At 48.5% G+C, this 23,730-nt stretch overlaps 1 protein-coding gene across 8 annotated transcripts in view; it reads left to right on the plus strand.

Annotated features, from left to right (window-relative positions):
* The window catches only part of WWC1 (WW and C2 domain containing 1), a 180,428-nt gene that overhangs the window by 115,536 nt on the left and 41,162 nt on the right, over nt 1–23,730 (plus strand). For all 8 annotated transcript variants that reach the window (XM_527107.8, XM_009450097.5, XM_003310973.6 and 5 more), the window contains exons 6-12: nt 1,467–1,596; nt 3,797–3,943; nt 5,213–5,286; nt 9,631–9,873; nt 17,252–17,341; nt 18,759–19,294; nt 23,263–23,371. In XM_527107.8, coding sequence (XP_527107.5) covers nt 1,467–1,596; nt 3,797–3,943; nt 5,213–5,286; nt 9,631–9,873; nt 17,252–17,341; nt 18,759–19,294; nt 23,263–23,371 — 1,329 coding nt within the window. The remainder of the gene's footprint in view (nt 1–1,466; nt 1,597–3,796; nt 3,944–5,212; nt 5,287–9,630; nt 9,874–17,251; nt 17,342–18,758; nt 19,295–23,262; nt 23,372–23,730) is intronic.

Genomic DNA, 23,730 nt, shown 5'->3' on the forward strand with positions numbered 1-23,730 from the left:
CTTGGACTGAAACCTCAGGCCTAGCCTTTGGCGAAAGTGTGATGTAGTTAAAATGCATCTCTGCCCCTGGACCTTTTTGACACCTCGGCCCTCCTTCTCCAGAAGCTCACCCCTGCCTGTCTCTGGTTTGGTCTGACCTTCAGAAAACTATGTCAGGACACTTTTTTTTTTTTTTTTAATTTTTCCCACATCAAAATGAACCTGTATGTAGGGCCTGGATAAGCCAATAAGCTCTCCAGACTAGAAGCATTTTAATCCCTTATGTTTGTACAGTAATTCTTAGTTCATCACAAGATTGCCCATCCCATATTCCATTTGATGTTCCTGACAACTCCATGAGTATGGGCTAGGTGGATAATGTTATCCAGGCTTTTTAGAGGAGGAAACTGAGGCTCTGTGTATTTGAGAGACGACCTCAGGGTCATCCTAGTAATAGGTAGTAGGGCTGGGAGTTTTTCATCCTTCTCTCCTTTTCTTCATTGTGTTCATTAGCTCAGCACATGCTTATTAAAGACTGGTTCTTGACCAGCATGATTTTGCTCCCTCTCCCTCAAGGGACATTAGGTAATACATGGAGATATTTTCAGTTGTCACCATTCAGGGTGGGGGTACCACCAGCATCTTGTGGGGTGAGGCCAGGGATGCTGCTAAACATCATACAATGCACAGGACAGCCTGCCCTCCCTCCAAAAAAGAATGAGACAGACATGTTCAACTCTGCCTCCTGTTCCCAAGCCTCCCAGAGTCAAGTCAAAGATGCTACCACAGAAACTATAAATTATCACACAATGTAACGACTGCAGAGTCACAGCTATGTGTGATGTATATGGGAAGACCCGACCCAGCCCGGAGGACCCAGGGAAGTAATCAGGGAAGGCTTCCCATAAGAGCTGATGTTTAGAGGACTGTGACTTCATGAGCAGTGTTGCTTCTGCAGCCACACACGTTGGCCGTTTAACAGGGACTTTCTATGCCTTTTTTTTTTTTTTCCTTTTCTTTCTTTCTTTTTTTTTTTTGAGACGGAGTCTTGTTCTGTCTCCCAGGCTGGAGTGCAGTGGCATGATCTCAGCTCACTGCAACCTCTGCCTCCCAGGTTCAAGCAATTCTCATGCCTCAGCCTCTCAGGCAGCTGGAATTACAGGCTTGTGCCACCATGCCCAGCTAATTTTTGTATTTTTAGTAGAGACGGGGTTTCACCATGTTGCTCAGGTTAGTCTTGAACTCCTGGCCTCAAGTGATCCACCTGCCTTGGCCTCCCAAAGTGTTGGGATTACAGGTGTGAGCCACCATGCCCAGCCCGGGACCTTCTGTGCCTTATCCCACAAGTGGGACCTAGGGAGGAAGGGTTAGCAGGACAGAGGGAGGGGCCTTCTTAAGGGGCTGAAGTCCTGTGGTCTGTGCTTTTCCCTGGAGACCCTGTCCCTCACCCTATCTAAGGCTGACCTTTCCCATTAACTGTCTCCTAGAATCGATAAGAAAATGTCTGATGCTCAGGGCAGCTACAAACTGGATGAAGCTCAGGCTGTCTTGAGAGAAACAAAAGCCATCAAAAAGGCTATTACCTGTGGGGAAAAGGAAAAGCAAGATCTCATTAAGGTATGCAAGTTCCTGTTGATGTGGGTGCCATCTTCATTTCTCCTGAGTATTCCTGTATGCCAGTCGTATGCGGGCTATTTCCACATGGTACACACATCACTGAGTTCTCATTACCAGTCTTCCTGGGGTTTTGGTTCCATTTCATAGAGGAGGACGTGGAGGCTCAGAAGCATGAAGTGACTTTGCATAAGGTCACACAGCTAGTGTAAATGGCAGAGTTGGAATGGAAGTCGTCTGGCCTAGTCCAAAGGCCACATCCTTGCCACTAGCTCTAACTACCTGGCTTATTTTTTCTTTGTTTCTTAAACTTTTATTTTTTAATAGAGAGAGTCAGCCGGGCACGGTGGTTCATGCCTGTAATCCCAGCACTTTGGGAGGCTGAGGCGGGCGGATCATGGGGTCAGGAGATCGAGACCATCCTGGCTAACACGGAGAAACCCCGTCTCTACTAAAAAATACAAAAAATAAGCCGGTCGCAGTGGCGGGCGCCTGTAGTCCCAGCTACTCGGGAGGCTGAGGCAGGAGAAGGGCGTGAACCCAGGAGGTGGAGCTTGCAGTGAGCCGAGATAGCACCACTGCAGTCTGGCCTGGGCGAAACAGTGAGACTCCGTCTCAATAAATAAATAAATAAATAAATAAATAAATAAATAAATAAATAAATAAAGAGAGAGAGAGTCTTGCTGTGTTGCTCAGGCTGGTCTTGATAACTCCTGGGCTCAAGAGATTCTCCCACCTTAGCCTCCCAAAGTGCTGGGATTACAGGCGTGAGCCAGCGCACCTGGCCCCTGACTTATTTTTCAAGGAATGAAATGGAGGGAGGTGGTTTCAACATCATTAACCTTTGACATCAAAATGTAGCATCTCTATAAGCATTTGATTGTGTGTTCTGCCTCTATGCTGGGAACTGAACAAATTATAATAGATATTATGTAATGTGCCAGGTGATTATGCCAAGCCTTTTGTATGCATCATGTCTCATCTCTTAAATCAACCCTAGTTTATCCCCATCCTACAGAAAAAAGACTGTACAACTCAGAGAGGAAGCTAGAGCCGTGATTCAAACCCCGACTTACAGACCCATTCTCTTACCCCCTGTACATATCACCTCCCTTTCCACAAACCACCCTGACCTCAGATATTTCACTGGCAGATTAGGAGTCCTCAGAGATGCTATAAATGACTTAGTGAAGGAAGCTGTATGCTCTATGACAAACAGAACAGTTTTGAAGCTCCTGCCCAGGACAGCAGCCCAGTGAAAACATTTAGATGAGGAGCTCATGGACAGTGAGGCATGTTCCTGTTATGATTAGTGGTTGAGATCGTGGAGCCTTAAGCCAGATAGACCAGGTCCAAATCTTGCCTCGGTCAATTGCCAGCTTCTCATCGATAAATTGGGGATAATCATAGGTCATTCTTTGCATGACTGTTGTCAGGATTCAGTAAGACTCTGGTAAAGCTGACAGTTACTGAGTATGGGCTGTATTCACTAGTGTTTTACACTTGTCATCTCATTTAATCAAGATGATGGCCCTGTGAGATAGGACCTGCGATTCTTCCCCCCTTTTTTTTTAAGAACCAGGGTCTCGCTCTATCACCCAGGCTGGAATGCAGTGGCCTGATCATAGCTCACTGCAGCGTCAAACTCCCGGGCTCAAGCAATCCTCCCACCTCAGCCTCCCAAGTAGTTGGAACTACAGACATGCACCGCCACACCCAGCTATTTTTTTTTTTTTTTTTTTTTTTAGAGATGGGAGTCCCACTGTGTTGCCCAGGCTGATCTTGAATTCCTGGCCTCAAATGATCCTCCCACCTCGGCCTCTCAAAGCACTGGGATTACAGGCATGAGCACCCAGCTGATTATTCCCATTTTATAGGAGAGGAAATTGAGGCAAAGAGAGGTTATTCAGCTAGGTCAAGTCACACAGCTGGGAAGCAGCAGAGCAGGGATTCCAACTAGGGCATGTGGCTCCAGAGTCGGCATCCACACCGGTTTCTCCTATGTCATAGGCCCAGCGCAGAGCCTGGCACACAGCAAGGACCCACTCACTGCTAGCTCTCTATCACAAGATCAGTAGGATGTCTGGGGAGGGCAGAGGTTCCTAAATTAAGGGAGGGTAGAGAGGGAAGCACAGGGAGCGTGGCAGACCCAGAGCTCCCTCCTGGGAAGGCGCATCACTAACCCTGCTCTCCCCTCCTTCAGAGCCTTGCCATGTTGAAGGACGGCTTCCGCACTGACAGGGGGTCTCACTCAGACCTGTGGTCCAGCAGCAGCTCTCTGGAGAGTTCGAGTTTCCCGCTACCGAAACAGTACCTGGATGTGAGCTCCCAGACAGACATCTCGGGAAGCGTGAGTAGACAGGGCAGGTTGCTGGGGGCCTTCCACAGGATGGCAGCTGGGAGGCTGCTGTAATGGACAGCTGCCTTCTCATGGCTCACCAGGGAGCTGGCCAGGGGCTCTCTGCAGGGCTGGCTGCTGCCTCAGCCCTCTGGAGCTCTGTTCTCTTACAGACCTCCTGGCCCCAGGAGGATATGATGTGATGCTGTGGAGGAAAAGCCTGCACTGACGGACATCATGGCCCTGAGTATTGCCTGGCCAGGTGCTTGTGTCTCTTAATGCTGCACAGAAAGCATGTTTAAAGGACAAAATGTCTTTCTCTGTTTTTTTTTTTTTCATACTATTTTGCAGTTCCATTTTCATTTTTCTTTCCCCAGCTGGACAGCAGAGGATATTTTCCTCCTGTTAGTCTCAAAACAATGCATGCAGCTTTCAGGCAGCTGCTTGACTCCCAGTTCCAAAGCTCAGTCCAGTCCTAGTTATAAATAGTGAAAGCGCTGTCCAGATGTGGCTCAGGAAAGAGTTAGAGTAGGGCTGACCCATGGTGCCTCGTAACTTTTGGAGAGCTTTTGTTTTACTAGAGCCAGCAACATTGAACGAATCTGCCTTCCAGCCTCTGTGGCGGACAGCCTCTATATGCTGTTCCTATCTAAGTTCCATAGCTGTCTTCCCACTTGTCCAAGGGTGACCGGTGAGCCTTGTAGCTTCTTGCTGCTCTTAACAGACTAGCACAGAAAAAGAGGCTGTCCCTTCCTTCCCCATACCACCATGTGTCCAGCTACTAGCCATCTGCAGGCCAAAGTATTTGTAAAGGAACTGTACCCCTCTTTGTGAGTGCTGGGGTCTTCTCCCCAACTACCCAGTGTTTCACTCCTGACTGCAGCCTCTGAGTTTTCTATGGATCCCCTCACCAGTGCCCCTAGAATGAGTTTCTTGATATTGGCCATCCCTGTTTCCTCCTCACCAACTGTCCTCCACGCTTCTGTGGCTTGAATTGGCACCAAGCCAAGCCATTTGGGGCTGCAAGATGATATTCTGGGCCTTTGGCTTCTATTTTCAAAGTGATCGATGTTTGAGTGTACGGCTCTTCCCGTGGCCTGAAGGGAGGAAAGTGTTTTTGCTTAACCAGCTTCCCTGCGATCTGCACCGCCAGCCCAGTCACCGGGGGCTATTCTTGGCTACTGCCCACGCAAGCTGTCAAGTCTCTCATGAGCCCTCGAAACCCAACTCAGCACCGGCCACAACAGCCACATAATTCCTGACTTTGTTCTTCCCCTCCAGTTCGGCATCAATAGCAACAATCAGTTGGCAGAGAAGGTCAGATTGCGCCTTCGATATGAAGAGGCTAAGAGAAGGTAATTGGGCTGGGGCTAGGGGCGGGATGGTTCCAAAAATAATAACTACAATTGTAGAATGCCTGCTCTGTGCTTAGCTTTTCACACACTTCGTCTTCTTTAATCCTCACAAAGATTATGAAGATAGTTATTATACTTTTTATTTTTCATCCTCTCTGAAATTCAGAGAGGAAATGACTCACCCAGGACACTTCACAAGATAGAGAGTGAAACTATGCTTTGAACCCAGATCTGTTTAACCTCAAAGCCGAGTTATCTTCCCACTTGCCTGTCTTGATTTCTGCAACCAAGGCTTTCCCATGATCCTGTAAGCATTTTGGTTTGAAGGAGTACAACTGGAATTTCAGCAACAGGCTAAAAAGATTATGGACACTGCCCACTTCAGTGTCTCCTGCACAGCTGGGAGCAAGCTGGGCTTTTAAGCAGTGTAGACCTCTGGGATTTAGATGTTCTGTGGCTTCACAGAATCCTAAGCAATCAGGTTCCACTACCACAAGTAAAATCAAAATAATAATCAAAGCTGACATTTTTAGAGCATCTGTTATAGGCCTAAAGAGATTTTTATTTTTAATTACTTTGTTTTCTTTTTTAGGGACAGGGTCTTGCTATGTTACTCAGGCTGGTCTTGAACTCCTGGCCTTAATTGATCCTCCCACCTCAGCCTCCTGAGTAGCTGGGATTACAGGCACGCACCACTACCCTTGGCTGAGATTGTTTATTGTACTAAAACATTTGTGCATGCATCTTCTCATTTAATTTTAAAAGCAATGCATCTTCTCATTTAATTTTAAAAGCAACCTTATAGCACAGGGTCTATCTTATTATCTCCATGTTAGAGAGGAGAAAGGTAAGACCAAGATATTTCATGACTAATCCAGGTGGTAGAGGCAGAATTTGAATCCTGGACAATCTGCCTTCAAGTTCATGATCTTTCCTTTTTTTTTTTTTTTTTTTGAGACGGAGTCTCGCTCTGTCGCCCAGGATGGAGTGCAGTGGCGCGATCTGCAAGCTCCGCCTCCCGGGTTCACGCCATTCTCCTGCCTCAGCCTCCCGAGTAGCTGGGACTACAGGCACCCGTCACAACGCCCGGCTAATTTTTTTGTATTTTTTAGTAGAGACGGGGTTTCACCGTGTTAGCCAGGATGGTCTCAGTCTCCTGACCTTGTGATCCACCCGCCTCAGCCTCCCAAAGTGCTGGGATTACAGGTGTGAGCTACCGCACCCGGCCAAATTCATGATCTTTCTGTACTCTGAGCCAGTGTTACTGGCAAAGAATGCCCTGGGCATTGTGGTGTGGATGGAAGCCAGGCACATTGCATCCATTCCTTCCTAGACTAAGTTGCCTGGCCTGTGGACCTTCTCAGCCAGGCCAGGTGAAGCATGGCAGTGCCCAGCTCTGCCCCTCTGCCAACTCTGTGTGAATAGTAGAACTCTTTGCAGAGATGACAGAAATCTAATAGAAACCAGAGAAAGCAAAAAAGGGAATGTATTGTGTTATTTAACTCCAAAGTCCTAAGATACCTAGCTTCAGGCACAGCTGGATCCAGGGACTCAGATGATGTTACCCAGACTCAGTCTCTCTCCTTTTCTTCACCCTGCTTGCCTTTATGTTGGCTTTACCCTCCAGCAGACTTTCCTGTCAAAGTGGCCAGGCAACTCCCAGCAATTCGGAGCTTACACACTACCAGGTTAGCAATCCCTGTGGAAAGGGGGCCTACCTTTCCCAATAGTTTTAACTAGCCTTGGGTTTGAGACTCCCTGGCATTTTTGGGTGAACCAAGCTTTGTTACAGGACAGTTGGGGGTGGGCAAAATTAGGATTCTCTAAAGGTCTAGGCATGCGTCATGTTTCCAGTGCTGGGAAAGGTCAGCTGTATGGGAACCAGGTGACTTGAAAGTACGAAAGAAGTGATTTCCCAAAGACAAATTGGAATATTATTAACAAAAGAAGAAGGAATTGAATACTGGTCAGGTAGAAAAAAACAGATGTCCTATGTACTATTTCAGCTCCCCCAGGCGTCCAGCAAAACAGCAAGACATCTGTATTTGGACAGCCACTTCTTGTCCTCTCTGAAGAGGACCACTCTGAACCTTGGATCTGTTCCATCCTGCGGGAATGCCTGTCTTAGATGGTCAGTCCTTGAGACACTAAAGGACTGCAGTGCTCTCTCTGGAGTTGAGCTGTTAGACTTCTCATCACAGAGCTTCCTAGCTCATCTGACTTTATGCAGCCTCTTGCTTGCCCCTCCACCCGAAGCTCATTTTAGTGTAAAGGACAGAGCAGCCTGCTCAATGGGAAAGCAAGCTTCAGGACTTGAAAGAGGGAAGGGAGGTGTCTGTAATCCAAGGAGGGTCTGATCATTGGATGTCAAGTTTTGTCACACATGCATTTCTGAGAAGAGAGACTAGTTGTGTTTATCAGATTCTTAAAAGGATGTAAGGCCTGAAATTTAAGGAGCATTGACATAGGGAAAGAGAAAGTATATCCAGTAAAGCATCAGTCACTTCCCAATGTCCTGCATATGGTGGAGCCCCTGCCCGGCCTTACCATACCATTTCGTTCTCAAAGTACTGCAGAACAGCAGCACAAAGTTGTCTCAAAGCCAATCTTGATAGATTACTGTATACATGAATGTGAATTTAAATAACTAACTAGTCAGTCCTCTGTACCCACGGGTTCTGCATCTGCGGATTCAACCAACCAAGGATCAAAAGTATCCAGGAAAAAAAATTAAAAACAATACAAATTTTTAAATATAGTATAGCAACTATTTACATAGCATTTACATTGTGTTAGGTATTATAAGTAATCTAGAGATGATTTAAAGTATACAGGAGAGTGTGCATAGGTTATATGTAAACACTATGCCATTTTATATAAAGCACTTGAGCATCCCTGAATTTTGGTACCTGCGGGAGGTCCTGGAACCAATCCCCTGCAGATACCAAGGGTCAAGTGTATAAGAATTCCTCCTGGGACACTTGCCTGGGGAACAAGCAAATCTAGGTATGTTTTTCCACATGGAATTTTTGCTGCACGTCATGGTAAATTTTGTCCCCAGCAGTGTTCTGATAAAATAAGAATTGGGCCACATTGTCTGCAGGTAAGATTGAACTGGGAGTCCAGAGGCCTCTGGTCTCAAGAAGTATTGGCCACGTTTATGATTTGCAGTCTTAGGTGCATCATATCCTCCCTGGGCATCTGTCCAACCAGGTGAACAACTCCTATCTTAATCACCCTTTAGAGATGGGGTGGCCAGGGCGTGAGAGCTGATGGTACTTTGCAGAGGCCAAGTCCTAAAGGATGATGTCATGATTGTTGTTAGCTATTTGTAGCAGTATTCATTGTTATACTGTGGATCTTATTTTGGCCCAATGATAATAATACTGAAGATCTATATAACACCTGGCAATGTATAAAGGGCTCTTAATGCTGTGTTCTCACATAAGCCACCCTATAGGTACCATATCATCTCTGCCTTATAGATGAGGATACGGAGTCTTAGAGAAGTTAAGGGATGAGGCTGCCAGCTCTTTCCTTTAACTGTTATTTAGTGCCTGCAATATACCAGTGACTGTGCTAGAAGCTTGTGATACCAAAATGATTTCTTGAGAAATGGTCCCTTCCATCATGAAGGCCAGAGCGAGCCAGGACTCCAACTCCAGGCCTCTGACCCCAAATCCACAGTTGTTCACACAGTGCCACTACCTGTCTCTGAACTGAGAATACGCGGTCAGTAGTTGTAGTCTTAGTGGTCCAGAACTGTCAGTGACTCAGTACTTGTTATGTGCCAGACACCCTTCCCAATCATTCTGATGAATGAATTTTTCTTATCTTTAAGGCCTGGGGAATTGGCCCAATGTTACATACCTAATAAGCAGTCACATCAGGTCATAACAACAGTAGCAAGGACTTACTATGTGCCAAGTACTGTGCTTTGCAGGTTACAGATTATATCATAAAACCTTCAACCAAAATAACATGAGGAAAGAGCTTTTGTTATTCCCTTCAGAGAGATGAGCAACTTGCCCAAGGCCACACAGCCAGTGCTAAGAGGTTAGTGCCTGGTGATGAATCCACATCTCTATTGTACCAGGAACAGGGCAAGGACATTGCCTTGTTCATGTCTGCACCCCATTCCTGCAGAGCCTACTTCATTGTTGGCACATGGTAGGCACCCACATGTGTTTGTTTAGAAAAAAATAGGTTCCTTGAGATGACATGCTGATCAAAGGAAGACAGTAACTGTCAAAGATTGCTCTGAGATGTCTGTTTCTTCATGGCATCTCCTGTTCCCTCAGTGCCATTAGGCACACCAGTCATGCTTGCTTTCTTGGCCCCCAGGATCGCCAATCTGAAGATCCAGCTGGCCAAGCTTGACAGTGAGGCCTGGCCTGGGGTGCTGGACTCAGAGAGGGACCGGCTGATCCTTATCAACGAGAAGGAGGAGCTGCTGAAGGAGATGCGCTTCATCAGCCCCCGCAAGTGGACCCAGGGGGAGGTGGAGCAGCTGGAGATGGCCCGGAAGCGGCTGGAAAAGGACCTGCAGGCAGCCCGGGACACCCAGAGCAAGGCGCTGACGGAGAGGTGGGGCTGGGGCCCCAGGGTGTGTAGGACCCTTGTCTCACTGGCAGTCTGTCCTCAGCCCCCAGATGGGGGAAGAATGAGGGGGCTCCGGGCCCCTGGGCTCCACCCTGAGCACGCTCAGTTCAGAGATCTCTCAGGTTGCCGACATAGGAAATCAGGAAAGATGGTTCGCCATCCAGTGCGCCAGCTACCCTGGAATTTTGCATGGTGAATCATGCTACCAAAAAGTCTGCTTAGGTGCAGGTGTTCAAAAATGTATCTTCTGACTCAATTAAGCCACATAACTCTATATAACTTAAAGCAGTCATTTTCCAACTTTTTGACAGTGATGCACATTTTATACTGTAACCTGATCCAAGGTTCACAAAATAGTGCATGCTCTTTCTATCTCTGATGGTCCTCTGATGTTTTCTCTCTTCTGTTGCATTTTGTTTCATGCAGTTCGTGACTCACCAAATTGATTTCACCCCATGCTAAGTAAGGGGTTGCAGTTTGCAGTTTGAAAAACACTGGTCTGGATGGGGGTTGCAAACTGGCATGCTTATAGGAGCCAAGCAGGTCACAGAAATGCTAGAGACCCACCTGGCAGTGGTCTGTGTCAGACCAGAGTGCACAGACCCCACTGGTCTAAAGCAGGTGCTGTCTCTCTGCTCCAGCAAATGGGAGTGCAGGCCTCGGGCTGCCAGAGCTGCCTGTACTTCAAACAAAAGAGTCGTTCAGATTTTTTATTTTTAAATATTGGGAACTAATCCAGAAGTTTTTAAAAAAAAATGCAAATCAGCCTCATCTATGGGCCTGATATAATCTAAAAGCCACTGGTTTACATTCTCTAATTTAGACCTTATTATAGACATTGTCTTTGTTTATTTCCTTCAGTGTTCCCACCAACCTCCTCACCCACATTGCACCGAATGCAACACTGCGTTCACCATAGGCTTTACAAAGCTCTCCAGCTTCATGTTCATTCATTCATTCTGTTCATCAGCCAATGTTTACTCATTCATTTGAGAAACCTTTTGCTGCACAGATTGTGTGTGCAAGGCAATTTGGGGCACTCAGAAATTAACAAGACATGGTCCCTGCCCCATGACCTTTAAATCTATTCTAGTTATTTTCACCATTTTTTGGCAGGAGCCTTTATTCAGCAAGGTCCCTGCCTGTAAGGAGCTTAGAAGTGAAGCTAGAGATTTTCAAGTGTGTGTGTGTGTGTGGGGGGGGGGGGGGTAGGTATATGTGGTGTGTGTGTGTTTGGAATATGAGCAAGAGAATTCCTTTTTCTAGTGAAATCAGAGGCAGAGGCCCAGTCTATGAAGCAAGTAAACGTGCCTACTGCCTCAGTGGAAGCAGTCGGGAGTCCTAGAGATGCTGTCTGTGCTCACTCTGTCACCCCATCATGGGGCTTCCAGGGAGCCTTTGAGCTCTAAGGCACCCAGCTTGCAGTACCATCCTAGCAACTGAGTAGGCCCCACTTGCACATGGCATGGTGCCAGGTGGATCGGGTTCCCCAAGTTCTTGCCTGGCCTCCCATGGCTTCAGAGACCCCCTTGACTCGTCGATGGTAGGAATCTCTCCGCACTAGTTGCTTAGTCAGAACTGCCAGCAGTCATGTCCAAAGCATATCCATTTCCTCTCTTCCGTTCTTCATTGGCGGCAGCAGCTGATTAGCCCTGATCCACCACCAGTTGGTGGGAGAAGGAGGACAGAACTTGAATAATTGGTGTTCTGCAGCCCTTGGAAGCACCTTGCTAGAAGTCTTCTTTAGCACCACGACTCCATTCTGCTTTCTCTGGGATTTTACGCTTTGGGGATAAGGCCTGGGTCTATATGCCCGCATGCCTTTAGTGTTCGTTGAAAGAATAAATGGTTAGCTGGCCTAGGTAGACCCTTACTGGGCCTCTGTGTATATCTCCTGGTCTTTATACCCATTCCCTGGGTCCCTCACTTGCTCCCAGACCCTGTAATTGCCACTGGGAAGCCCTTAGCTATTCATCATCCCCACAGCCAGCAGCTGAAGAGAACAGATTCATGGCAGCTTCACTCCTTGTTGGGTCAAAAGCAATACGCTTCTCACTTGCTGACCTTGAGCAAGTAATTGACCAATTTGGGTTTCACTTGCATAATAGGGAAAAAACAGGATACATTAAGTCTCACTTAACATTTGTTAGTAGGTTCTTGGAAAACTGTGACTTTAAGCAAAACTACATACAATGAAACCAATTTTTTTCCATCAACTTTATGTTTTATTTTTATTTTTTTCGAGATGGAGTCTTGCCCTGTCACCCAGGCTGGAGCGCAGTGGCACGATCTCACCTTACTGCAACTTCCACCTTCCGAGTTCAAGCAATTCTCCTGACTTAGCCTCCCGAGTAGCTGGGATTACAAGTGTGCACCACCACACCCAGCTAATTTTTGTATTTTAGTAGAGATGGGGTTTCACCATGTTGGCCAGGCTAGTCTCAAACTCCTGACCTCAGGTGATCCACGTGCCTCGGCCTTCCAAAGTGCTGAGATTACAGGCATGACCCACTGCACCCAGCTCCATCAACTTTATTAAAAAATGACATTATTTAAGAATTTGATGTACATCATTTTGCTTAAAGTTACAGTTAGCAAGAACCTATCTACAATGTTGAGGATTTACTGTAATTACATTAAATACATATATGGTCTGAAGGCAGGCAGTTAGACCAGGCTGTGAATTGAGGCTCTTCCCTTCTGTAAAATTGTTGGTTTCTTGAAACTCGAATTGGAGGCTCTTAGGGACCCCTAGGATATACCACATGTAAAAGCTCCCATCCTGTGCCAGACAGTAGCCTATATAATCTCATTTAAACCTCCCAGGAACCCTGAGGTTAATCCCCATTTTAAAAATGAGGAAACTGAGGCTCACCTGAGGTCCCTAAGTGCCAGAGCTGGGATTAGAAGACCACAAGTTTGCTAGCCCCAGAGGCTGTGCTCCCTTTAGGATGCTCGCCACTCAGAAGGCCTTCTGTTATTGCCTTCAACCCCATCTTTCAAAGGTCTGCTGGCTCCTCAGGAGCAGTGAGTTCACATAGCTAGTACAGGGAGGCCAGAACCTCCACTCCTCTGCAGCTGCTGAGCGGGCAGCTCGGAGGGCCTGGTAGGAGGGTGCTTGGGGCAAATGCAGTGATAGGGAAACTGGAGGGCATGCAGGCAGGCAGCCATGTATGCCCTAAGAGGAGTCTAAGGAGGAAGCCCACAGGAATGGGGTACCATGCTCATGGCTGTGGGTCTCCCACAGTGGGGAGACGGGAAAGCCGCCCCAGCTGTCTTTGTGTCTGCAGCTGTTTCCTTCCAGCTCCATGTCAGTCTGTCTGTGTTCATCCTTCTGACTCGTATTCTGTTTCCCTTCTGTCTTTGTTTCTCATGTGTGTGTATCTTTATTTTTAGTGTCTCTGTTTCTTTCTCTCTGTCTCCCCTCGCTCCTCTTTCTCTATTCTCTGTCTCTCAAAATGGGATTATTATGCTCCTCATCTTCACACAACAGCCTCGCATTCAAGGTGCCTTTGAGGACAGGAATAGACACATCCAGGAGAGGCTGACTGCAGGACCTGCCAAACCCCGCTCACAAATCAGTCAGACTCACAGGCATCCAAACAAACCTCATCCTACCCTCTGCCTCCCCCTCCTTCCCGAGGGCCTTCCCCACTGCTCCCCAGAGCTGGTGTGCAGTCATGCAGGATACTCGCTAGCGCACAGGCTCCCTGGCCCACCCCAGGGACCGATTCTTCCGGCCTGAGATGCAGCCCAGGTTCTTACATTTTTAACCAGCACCCAAGGTGCTGAACTACAGCTTGTGGGGACTCCAGCCCCACCTTCTGGATCCTCTGCCTGCCTCCATGCTTGATGCGTTCTTGGCCTCCCAGCATGTGCCAGGCATCTCACACATGTGCCATCTGTCCTGCAAAACCCAATGCCACTGGGAGGTGGCCTCGGCACCTGTGCATTGCTAGCAGTAGCTAGCCCCTAATGCCAGGACGTCATGGCAGCCCAACTCCCAGACCCCTCATCATCCTCTTGAGGCTTCACTGGGGACCCACATTTACTCCCAGCACACACCTCTGTGGCTTTTCTCCCACAGAGACGAGGAAAACCAAGGTAAAAATGGTGAGCGCCAGCTGCTCCTTGATCCTGGACCTCAACTGTTCCTGAGCTTTCCTTTTATACTGGGTCAAGAGATTCCACAGCCTTGTTCATTGTGTTGAAAGTCAAGGATTTTGTTTATTATGGGTTCCATCTGCCAACCCACTGTGCACCCCCACCCCAGCCTCAGGCAGGACTCTAGAAGAACAGTGCCAGGGATTGAGCTGACCAAGAACCATGCCAAGGCCACTCTGCCTGCTGCTCCTGTTGCCTTGTCTGTGATTTCACGGATTTAGTTGTCCAGTAACAAGCCCGACCCACCCATCAACACTTTTCCGTTGTGTCTAGAGCAAGCTCTGGTCTTTACTGCAGGGTGTGTGCTGGGGGCTTGGATGTGTGAGTAGAGGGATGGCATGACTTGGCTTTTCCATGGAAATGAGCCCTTTCTCCCAGGCCCCAGGCTGGGTTAGTTGTATCCTAGGTTCACTCCCCAGTCCAGGGATCAACTAGTCAGTCATCCCCTCTTCAGCAGGTTGACATGAGGGGATGGAGGCCAACAGTGGAACACATCTGTCCATGGAAGGTATAATAACATGCAGGTCTTTCAGCAGAGCTCATAAACTGTGCCTGCTTCATCTGGAGAAAAAGTCATCCATTCAGCAAATATTGAGCATGTCTACATGGTGGGCACTGTGCTGGGTGCTAGGTGCTGGGTGAGCAAGACACAGCCTCTGCCTCTCTGCCATCCCCATACAGTGCAGCAACTTGCAAACCTTGGTGTGCCTAAAGATCACCTGGGAGGCTTAATGAAAAGAGAGATTTCTGGGCCCTACCCCTGGGCTTTTTGATTCAGCAGGTCAAAGTAGGGCCCAGGAATGTGCATTTCAATAAGCACTCTCCGCTTTCTGATGCAGGTAGTCTGTGGGCCACAGGCGGAGAAAGACTAGTCTAGTAGACACACGAGAGCAGCCCAGGTCGTGAGTTTGTGAGGGCACAGGCTTGCTTGATAGGGCCCTTTATTTTGTAGTGGGCCCACTCCAGGGGTTGGAGAGCCATTCCAGGGGCAAAGACACACCCTGGAGTCCACCCAAGCTGCCCTCCATGGGAGATTTCAGGAGAGGTCAGGGCTGAGATATGGTCCGAAAGCCAGAGGTTTCTTCCAAACACAAGGATTTGTCTCCAGGGAGATAGTTTACTGAATTGGGCTTTGGTGTCAGGCATGCCTGGGTGAAAATCTTTGCTTCCGGTTCTGTGACATTCCGTCACATCCACTAACTTCTCCCGACTCTCTGGTCCCATTCTCTCCAGCTCCTTTGCTGACTGTTGCCAGTCCATCCAACCTCAGAATGTTGTGTGTACTCAGAGCTTGGTCCTAGGCCTTCCCTTGTTTTTGCTTCTGTATTTTGCCCTAAGATGGTGCGTGAGTCTACTAGGGCTGCCATAACAACGTACCACAGACTGACTGGGTGACTTAAACAGTGGACATTTATTTTCTCACAGTCTGGAAGCTAAAAGTCCAAGATCACATGTCAGTGGGGTTGCTTTCTTCTGAGGTCTCTTCCCTTGGCTTGTAGATGGCCTCCTCCTCCCTCCGTTTCACATGGTCTTCCCCCGTGCCGGTGCCCTAATCTCCTCTTAGAAGGACACCAGTCATACTGGATTAGAGTCTGCCCTACTGACCTCATTTTACCTTAATTACTTCTTAAAAGCCCTATCTCCAAATAGAATCACATTTGGAGGTACTGCTGCTTAGGACTTCGATGTAGGATTTCGGGGGACAAAAATCAAGCCAGAACAGATGGTAATCTCATTCAGGTGGTGATCCATCTGATAGGGACCCCCCCTCCCCGACCTTTAGAGCAGCCCACCTGTTCAGTATTCATACCCACATATCCATAATAGAGCTCTTCTCTTCCCCCGGGTTCCTCTGCCTCAGCCTTTTCCTCTTAGCAGATGCCATCTGCAGGGCCACTTGGCTGCCCGTAGCAGTAACCGCACAGTCTTCCACATTTACTCCCTCAGCCTCAGCCGCTCCTGCAGCCCAGGCACTGTCTCTGTCTCTGCATTGCTCAAGCCTCCACCATCTCGGTTACACCTCACAGCCACCCTCCCCGCCTTCAGTCTTCAGCCTCCTGCCCATTGTCCTCCCCACAGTCATGGTGACCTCAAGATGATAAGGTCTCTGCTAAAGCCCCTGCTTGGAATGTTCTTCCCTCCTGCACTTTTCCTAGCCAACTGCTGTCCATTATCCATCCTTAAATTTCTCTACTAGTCAGGAATCTAACTGCTGCAAGAAACAGCCCCCAAAGTCTCCGTGGCTTCATACAACAGGTTTATTTTTTGTTCATATAATGTCTAATTGGGTATGTCCAGTTAACAGGCAGCCTTCCATGTGGTCATTCAGGAACTCAGGCTCTTTCCATCTGTGACACCTCCCCTTTGAGTCCACAAGAGTCCATGCAAGAGACAGTAAAGAAGACACACACACTTTTCTTAACTACTAGTGCTCACATCCCATTGGCCAGAACTTGGTCATACACCCTGCCCACCCGGCCACAGGGAAGGCTGGGAAAATGGTGGAGGCAGGGTACACACCACCAGTCTCAGCCACAGAGTCACTTGACTGGAAGAGGCTCACCTGCCAGTTCAAATTGGGCCTCTCCTTTTGTGTTCTTTTCTACCATTTGTACTTTTTCTTCATGGACCTTGTCACACACTGTGTTAATTAGATATTTGAGTATTTCTTTAATATCGGTTCTCCCCAGTAGAATATAAGCCCTATAAGAACAGAAACAAGTCCTACTGTGCTCACTCACTACTTTATCCCCAGTGCCACGGGCAGGGTCCAGTACAAAATGGGCACTCAGTAAATATGAGCTGAAAGATGGAGGAAGGAAGAGAAGGAGGGTATGGTTGGGTGAAATCCTAATTCTGCCACTAATTCCACAGCTTTAGGTAAATTATACAACTCTAAGGGCCTCGATTTCCTCTTATGTAAAGTGGTAAAAATCATTCTTACTATGCAGCATTATTGTGTGACTGAATTAAGGCAGTGTCCTAAGGTTCCTAGCAGAGTGCCTGATATATATATAGTGGGTGAGTGATATTGCAGTTATCATAGGATTATAATATATGTGGAAGCTCTAGCTCCCCGGATGCCGTGGTCAAATGCTTGCGGAAAGTTCTTGTGCCTGTGGGTCTGGGTGTACATGGGTAAGAGTGCATGCCTGTGCTTCCTTTTGGTGCATCCCTCGCATGCTTTCTCTCCCTCCAGGTTAAAGTTAAACAGTAAGAGGAACCAGCTTGTGAGAGAACTGGAGGAAGCCACCCGGCAGGTGGCAACTCTGCACTCCCAGCTGAAAAGGTGAGTGGTGGGCGGTGAGGCCACTGCTCCCCTGGGCATGGCCAGACATGGGTGCCCCCAGTGTCCCAGCCCAGGCTCTACCCTTCACTTGTCCTCCGTGGCTTGAGAGTGGATGTTTAGAAGCATAGCAAGTGGATTGTCAGCAGACTCGGGCGTGGCCTGGTGTAGCTAGGAATAGGGGTCTTGACCTCTCCAGACTGATAGCACAAAGAAGGCCCGAGGCAAGTAATAGGTAGTCTTAGGAGACTCGGCTGGGTGTCATGGCTCACACCTGTAATCCCAGCACTTTGGGAGGCCAAGGTGGGTGGATCGCTTCAGCTCAGGAGTTTGAAGCCAGCCTGAGCAACATGGCGAAACTAAAAATGCAAAATTAGCTGGGTGTGGTGGTGCATGCCTGTGGTCCCAGCTACTCGGGAGGCTGAGGTGGGAGGATGACTTGAGCCCGGGAGGAGGCTTACCGTGAGCCGAGATCGTGCTACTGCACTCCAGCCTGGGTGATAGAGCCAGACCTTGTCTCCAAAAAGAAAAAAAAAGCCTTAGGAAACTCACACTGCCACCTACCTGTACAACACAGAGAATGTAGCCTCAGACCTGGGCCTCCATGAACAACAGTGCGTCAGTGGAATTCAATAACAACATTTTGTTCCATTAGATTTTTTTCTAATGGTGGCCTTCTCTTTGTAGTAAGTGATACAGCTTTTCAAATTACACTTAGGATGTAAAGTTTCCTTTTAATATAGATTTTTAAAGTATTAAAACAGTGAGTTGGGGCAGGCGTGGTGGCTTACGCCTGTAATCCTACCACTTTGGGAGGCCGACGCAGGCGGATTGCCTGAGCTCAGGAGTTCGAGACTAGCCTGGGCAACACGGTGAAACCCCATCTCTACTAAAATACAAAAAATTAACCGGGCGTGGTGGCAGACGCCTGTAGTCCCAGCTACTTGGGAGGCTGAGGCAGGAGAATTGCTTAAACCCAGGAGGCGGAGGTTGCAGTGAGCCGAGATCGCCCCACTGCACTCCAGCCTGGCGACAGAGCAAGACTCCATCTCCAAAAAAAAAACACAGTGAGTTGATTTCAAGAAAGATATTAAGAAATCTTTATTACATAATGGATTCAACTATGAAAACATATCATACAAACGCAACATAGCCAATTAGAGCTTTGGGAAACACAGATTTAGAGGAAAAAGTGGACTTTTAAGGCAGCTATAACTTGAGTCCAAAGCCCAGCTCTGCCATGTCTTGATTATGTGGGCTTCTTGGGGTATCAGTTTTCCATGAAGTGGGGGTGAAGGGTCTACCCTAGAGATTGCCAAGCAAGTCTAGTGAGATCATGGTGCTTTCCAGAGCTCAGCAGGTCTCAGGGGGCCCACTTCGCTGTGTGCGTCTCACTGTCCTTCCCCTCCCTGTGTCCCAGTCTCTCAAGCAGCATGCAGTCCCTGTCCTCAGGCAGCAGCCCCGGATCCCTCACGTCCAGCCGGGGCTCCCTGGTTGCATCCAGCCTGGACTCCTCCACTTCAGCCAGCTTCACTGACCTCTACTATGACCCCTTTGAGCAGCTGGACTCAGAGCTGCAGAGCAAGGTGGAGTTCCTGCTCCTGGAGGGGGCCACCGGCTTCCGGCCCTCGGGCTGCATCACCACCATCCACGAGGATGAGGTGGCCAAGACCCAGAAGGCAGAGGGAGGTGGCCGCCTGCAGGCTCTGCGTTCCCTGTCTGGCACCCCAAAGTCCATGACTTCCCTATCCCCACGTTCCTCTCTCTCCTCCCCCTCCCCACCCTGTTCCCCTCTCATGGCTGACCCCCTTCTGGCTGGTGATGCCTTCCTCAACTCCTTGGAGTTTGAAGACCCGGAGCTGAGTGCCACTCTTTGTGAACTGAGCCTTGGTAACAGCGCCCAGGAAAGATACCGGCTGGAGGAACCAGGAACGGAGGGCAAGCAGCTGGGTCAAGGTAGAGAGCACCATGCCCAGAGGGTGGGAACCAGGAGGAGGGAAAGAGATACTCTGTGCTCAGAACCCGCAGTGATCATTCTAGTCGATATTTACTGACTGCTTCTGTGTGCTGGGTCTTTGTATGGCAAGTGTATTTATTCAGTGGATATTTATTAACTCAGTATTTTTGAGGTCCTGTGTGAAGGGTTTTCAGTAGTAGATCCTGTCCTCCAACAGACATTTAGCACCTCATAAAACTAAATGTCAGATCATCCTGTGCTATTGGATATACATGGATTCATCTATCCATGATTATAGATATGCTGTGTGCCAGGCACTGGGCTGGTCACTAAGGATTCTGTGTTGAAGACAGACAGGGTCCCTGTTCTCATGAAGCTTATGTTCAAATGGAGGCACAGGGAATAAACCTGCAACCAAACAAGCACTACAAAGAAAATAAAACAGGGAATGTGATCCAGCCTTTCTGGTTGGAGGTGGGACTGCCAGGGCAGGTTGGGTTGTGAAAGAAGATGACATTTGAGGGTGTCTCGAATGGTGAGATGGAGCCAGCCTTGGGAAAAGCAAGAGCAAAATCTCTGAGGTCAGAGCAAGGGACTAGAAGGGGAGCCAGGAAGCCATGAGTCAGAGGTAGGGGGTTACCAGTGAGGCTGGAGAACTAGGCAAGAGTCCAGATCCTGAAAGGCCTGGTGGGCTGTGCTAAGGAGTTTGGATTTTATCCTAATTGCACTGGGGACCCATGTGACCGTTTGAAGCCAGGAATGATATGATCTGACTCCCATTCTGCATGGGGTCAGAAAGAACATTTTGGTGTTGGCCGGAATTTAAGTTGGAATCTTCAAAATAGAAGATGATGCTGACATTGACAGCTAAGATTTATTAGGAGAAAACGTTTTCATCTTTAGCAGCAACCACGTAATAAATCATAATAGTTAACTTTTATTGGGGATATATTATGAGTTGGGTAATGTGCTTGATACATGGTGAAATCAGTTATTTCTATTCTGTCCATTTCACTGATGAGGAATTGGAGATTCAGAGAGGTGATGTCACTTGCCTTAGGTCACCCAGCCAACAAGTGAGGAAGCAGGGATAGGAACCTGAGTGTTTCTGGCCCCGGAACCCAACCCCCTTATTGTCATGCCTTAGGCTGGGAGGCAGTTCAGTGTGCACATTCATGCCAACTCCTGGTGCTTGGGGCCCCACCAACCCCATCTGGCTCTGGGTGTGAAGGTCAGGACTGAGTAGGATGCTCAGTAAACTCACCTGGGCCTCCTTGGCTTTCCTGGCCACAGTAAAAATAGCTCACAATAATCATAGCTATGATACATAGCGTACAGGTGTTTAGGATTTAGGTACTTCTCTGCATATTTACTCATTTAAGCCTCACAACACCTCTGGGAAGTGGGTGCTATTTTTAATCTCCTTTTTTTTTTTTTTTGGAGATGGAGTCTCACTCTGTCACCCAGGCTGGAGTGCAGTGGCACCATCCTGGCTCACTGCAACCTCCACCTCCTGGGTTCAAGCGATTCTCCTGCGTCAGCCTCCCGAGTAGCTGGAATTACAGGTGCACATCACCATGCCCGGCTAATTTTTTTTTTTTTTTTTTTTTTTTGTATTTTTAGTAGAGGCGGGCTTTCACCATGTTGGCCAGGCTGGTCTCGAACTCCTGACCTCAGTTGATCCACCCACCTTGGCCTCCCAAAGTGCTGGGATTACAGGCGTGAACCACCAAGTCCAGCCCCTTTTATCCCCATCTTAAAGATGAAAAAAGTGAGGCACAGTGAGGTTAAAAGACTTGTCTGAGGTTAGTCCCACAGAGTGAAATGGCAAGACCAGGACTGGCACAAGGACCACCTGCTCAGAACGCACACTGTTATCCATGTGCTGAGTTCTGTCTACAAAAAGCTGGTGCTCCTGGCTCCAGGTGAGGCCAGCTAGAAGCAGCCAGACCCATATCAGCTCTGTGGCTCCAGGCATGGGCAGGAGTGCTGCTGCTGTGCCCAGAATTATCCATGTGTGTACAAGGGCCAGTGGGAGCATGGTAGGGAAATGAGGTTTCCTTGTTAACGAAAGGCTTTGAGTGCCAGTGGTTTCCTTAGAAGAGGAGCCGAGAGATCCCTGGGTTTCCCTCATCAGGAAGGGAGTCTTGCTGAGTGCTCTCAAAATAAAAGCAAGCGCCCTACTATAGCAGGTGGCAAGCCTCAGAAAATTGTTCCCTGGAGAGGAGGGGGTGCAGGTGGAACCTCTAACAAGGCTCCAGGAGCATGCCTCTGATGGCAATATTAAGCCAAGTCAGGACACTCAGACCCCAGCTATGTCCTGTGAAGTGACCCCCTCCTCTCCCCTCCCCAACAGTGTCTTTGGGGCTTGTGGGCCTCAGACAGCACATTAGGCTGGGCACACACAGGTCTCGGGATGGCATTTCCTTCATGCCATCTCCAGAAGCCTTCCCTGCAGCAAGCAATGCCAGGCAGAGCTTAGACGCTAAGCAGGTTATGTGATTAGTGCCGCTGTTCAGTCAGCAGACAAATTAATCTCCTTAAGTGGTTTAGTGGAGGGTGGAGATGCGTGGGTCTGAAAGGAGGAGGTCTCCGCGGGCTCAGCAGGCATGGGACGCAGGCTCAGCTTCCCCATCGCCAGCACTTGCAGTCTCCCAGACCCGCCTTGTCACCCATCGCCGTCCCCGGCCTGCCATGCCCTGGACTCTGTGCGCCTCAATGCTGCGAGCCCTTGCCCGGCTGGTCTGTCCGCAGGTGCTCAGAGGTGTTAGCTGTGAGGTTGTAAGATCTGGATCTGGCCTTCCCCGCTGCAAGGAGGGCAGGAACTGTCTTATTCATCTTTGTAGTTCTGAACATGGCAATGGGCCTGGCACATCGTGAGTGATCATTACTTGGGCAAGGAAGGAATGTGCAGCACGTGTTGAGTGCTTAGTTATGAGCCTCAGATCAGAGACTTTCAAGGGCCCCTGTTAAGGTTAGGGAAGAGGAGGAGCTGAATTCGGAGTGGAAAGGGATAGGCAGTGGAAGAACGGGTGCTTAATCTCTTCCTTCTCTGTCCTGAGGGTCCAGGGGCTGTTATTTTGCCCCAGGTGGGTAGGGATGGATCTGTTAGGTTGATGCAAAAGTAATTGCAGTTTTTGCCATTGAAAGTATGGATATCTACAGTGATAGGAACAGTAGTGGCAATAACGATAGTTGTAATGAGTTTTGCAGAGCACTTTGCCTGCCTGCACCAATCTCTATATTAAGGACTTCCCTTATAATGTCTCGCTGAGTCCTGACAACAGCCCTATAAGTAGGTATTATTATCCAAGTTTTACAAATGAGGCATCTGAGGCTTAACAGGATTAAGTCAGTATCTCAAGGTCATGAAGCAGTGAGTGGTGGAACCGGATTTGAATCCAGGCAGTTCGACTCAAGAGCCTGGGATGGTAAAACACAAAATCACATGTGACTCCTTCCATCACCCTGAAGCAAACTTTTTTTTAATTTTTTTTTTTTTTTTTTGCTTTAGCATTTAGAGGTGGTTGGAATTTGGTGGAACCGTCTGTCTTCCATAGAGAGTGTATCAAAATTGGGAGTTCACTCTCCCCGAATCCCAAAGTGTTGGGATTACAGTGGCTGACGCCTGTAATCCCAACACTTTGGAAGGCCAAAGCAGGCAGATCGCCTAAGACCAGGAGTTCAAGACCAGCCTGGGCAATATGGCAAAACCCCATCTCTACAACAAAATAATAATTCAAAAATTAGCTGGGTATGGTGGCACATGCCTGTAGTTCCAGTATTTGGGAGGCGGAGGTGGGAGGATCACCAGAACCCGAAGTGGTCGAGGCTGCAGTGAGCCATGATTGTGCCACTGCACTCCAGCCTGGATGAGTGAGACCCTGCCTCAAAAACAAAACAAAATTGGGAGTCGCAAAGGCAGTTTCCTGGTTCCTGAACCTGCCTTTCCATTTTCCTTCCCTAGCTGTGAATACAGCCCAGGGGTGTGGCCTAAAAGTGGCCTGTGTCTCAGCCGCCGTATCGGACGAGTCAGTGGCTGGAGACAGTGGTGTGTACGAGGCTTCCGTGCAGAGGTAGGTGTCTGGGTGCTGGCTCTCTCTGTGGCCCTGTAAGCCATGAACTCTGAATATCCAGAGCCTAGGCCTGTGGAGAGGCTTAGGTTTTGGCCCCCACAGTGTGTGGGAGGAGCCCCAAGAGGGCGTGACCCCACCTTCCTCTTGGCTGCCCAAGGCACAGACAGCATAACTTTTCCTGGGGTTAGAGATGCTTCAGGTTTGGGGGAGTGCTAGTTCTGTGGTAGCTACGAAAAAGGTATATGGCTAAGGAGCAAGCACTAGAGAAAGGGAAGGCCCCTTAAGAGAGGAGTCCAAGCTGGGCATAGTGGTGTGAGTCTGTAATCCCAGCTACTTGGGAGGCTTCAGTGGGAGGATCA

Source organism: Pan troglodytes, chromosome 4 (genome assembly GCF_028858775.2).
Source record: "Pan troglodytes isolate AG18354 chromosome 4, NHGRI_mPanTro3-v2.0_pri, whole genome shotgun sequence".
Lineage (NCBI taxonomy): Eukaryota > Metazoa > Chordata > Mammalia > Primates > Hominidae > Pan > Pan troglodytes.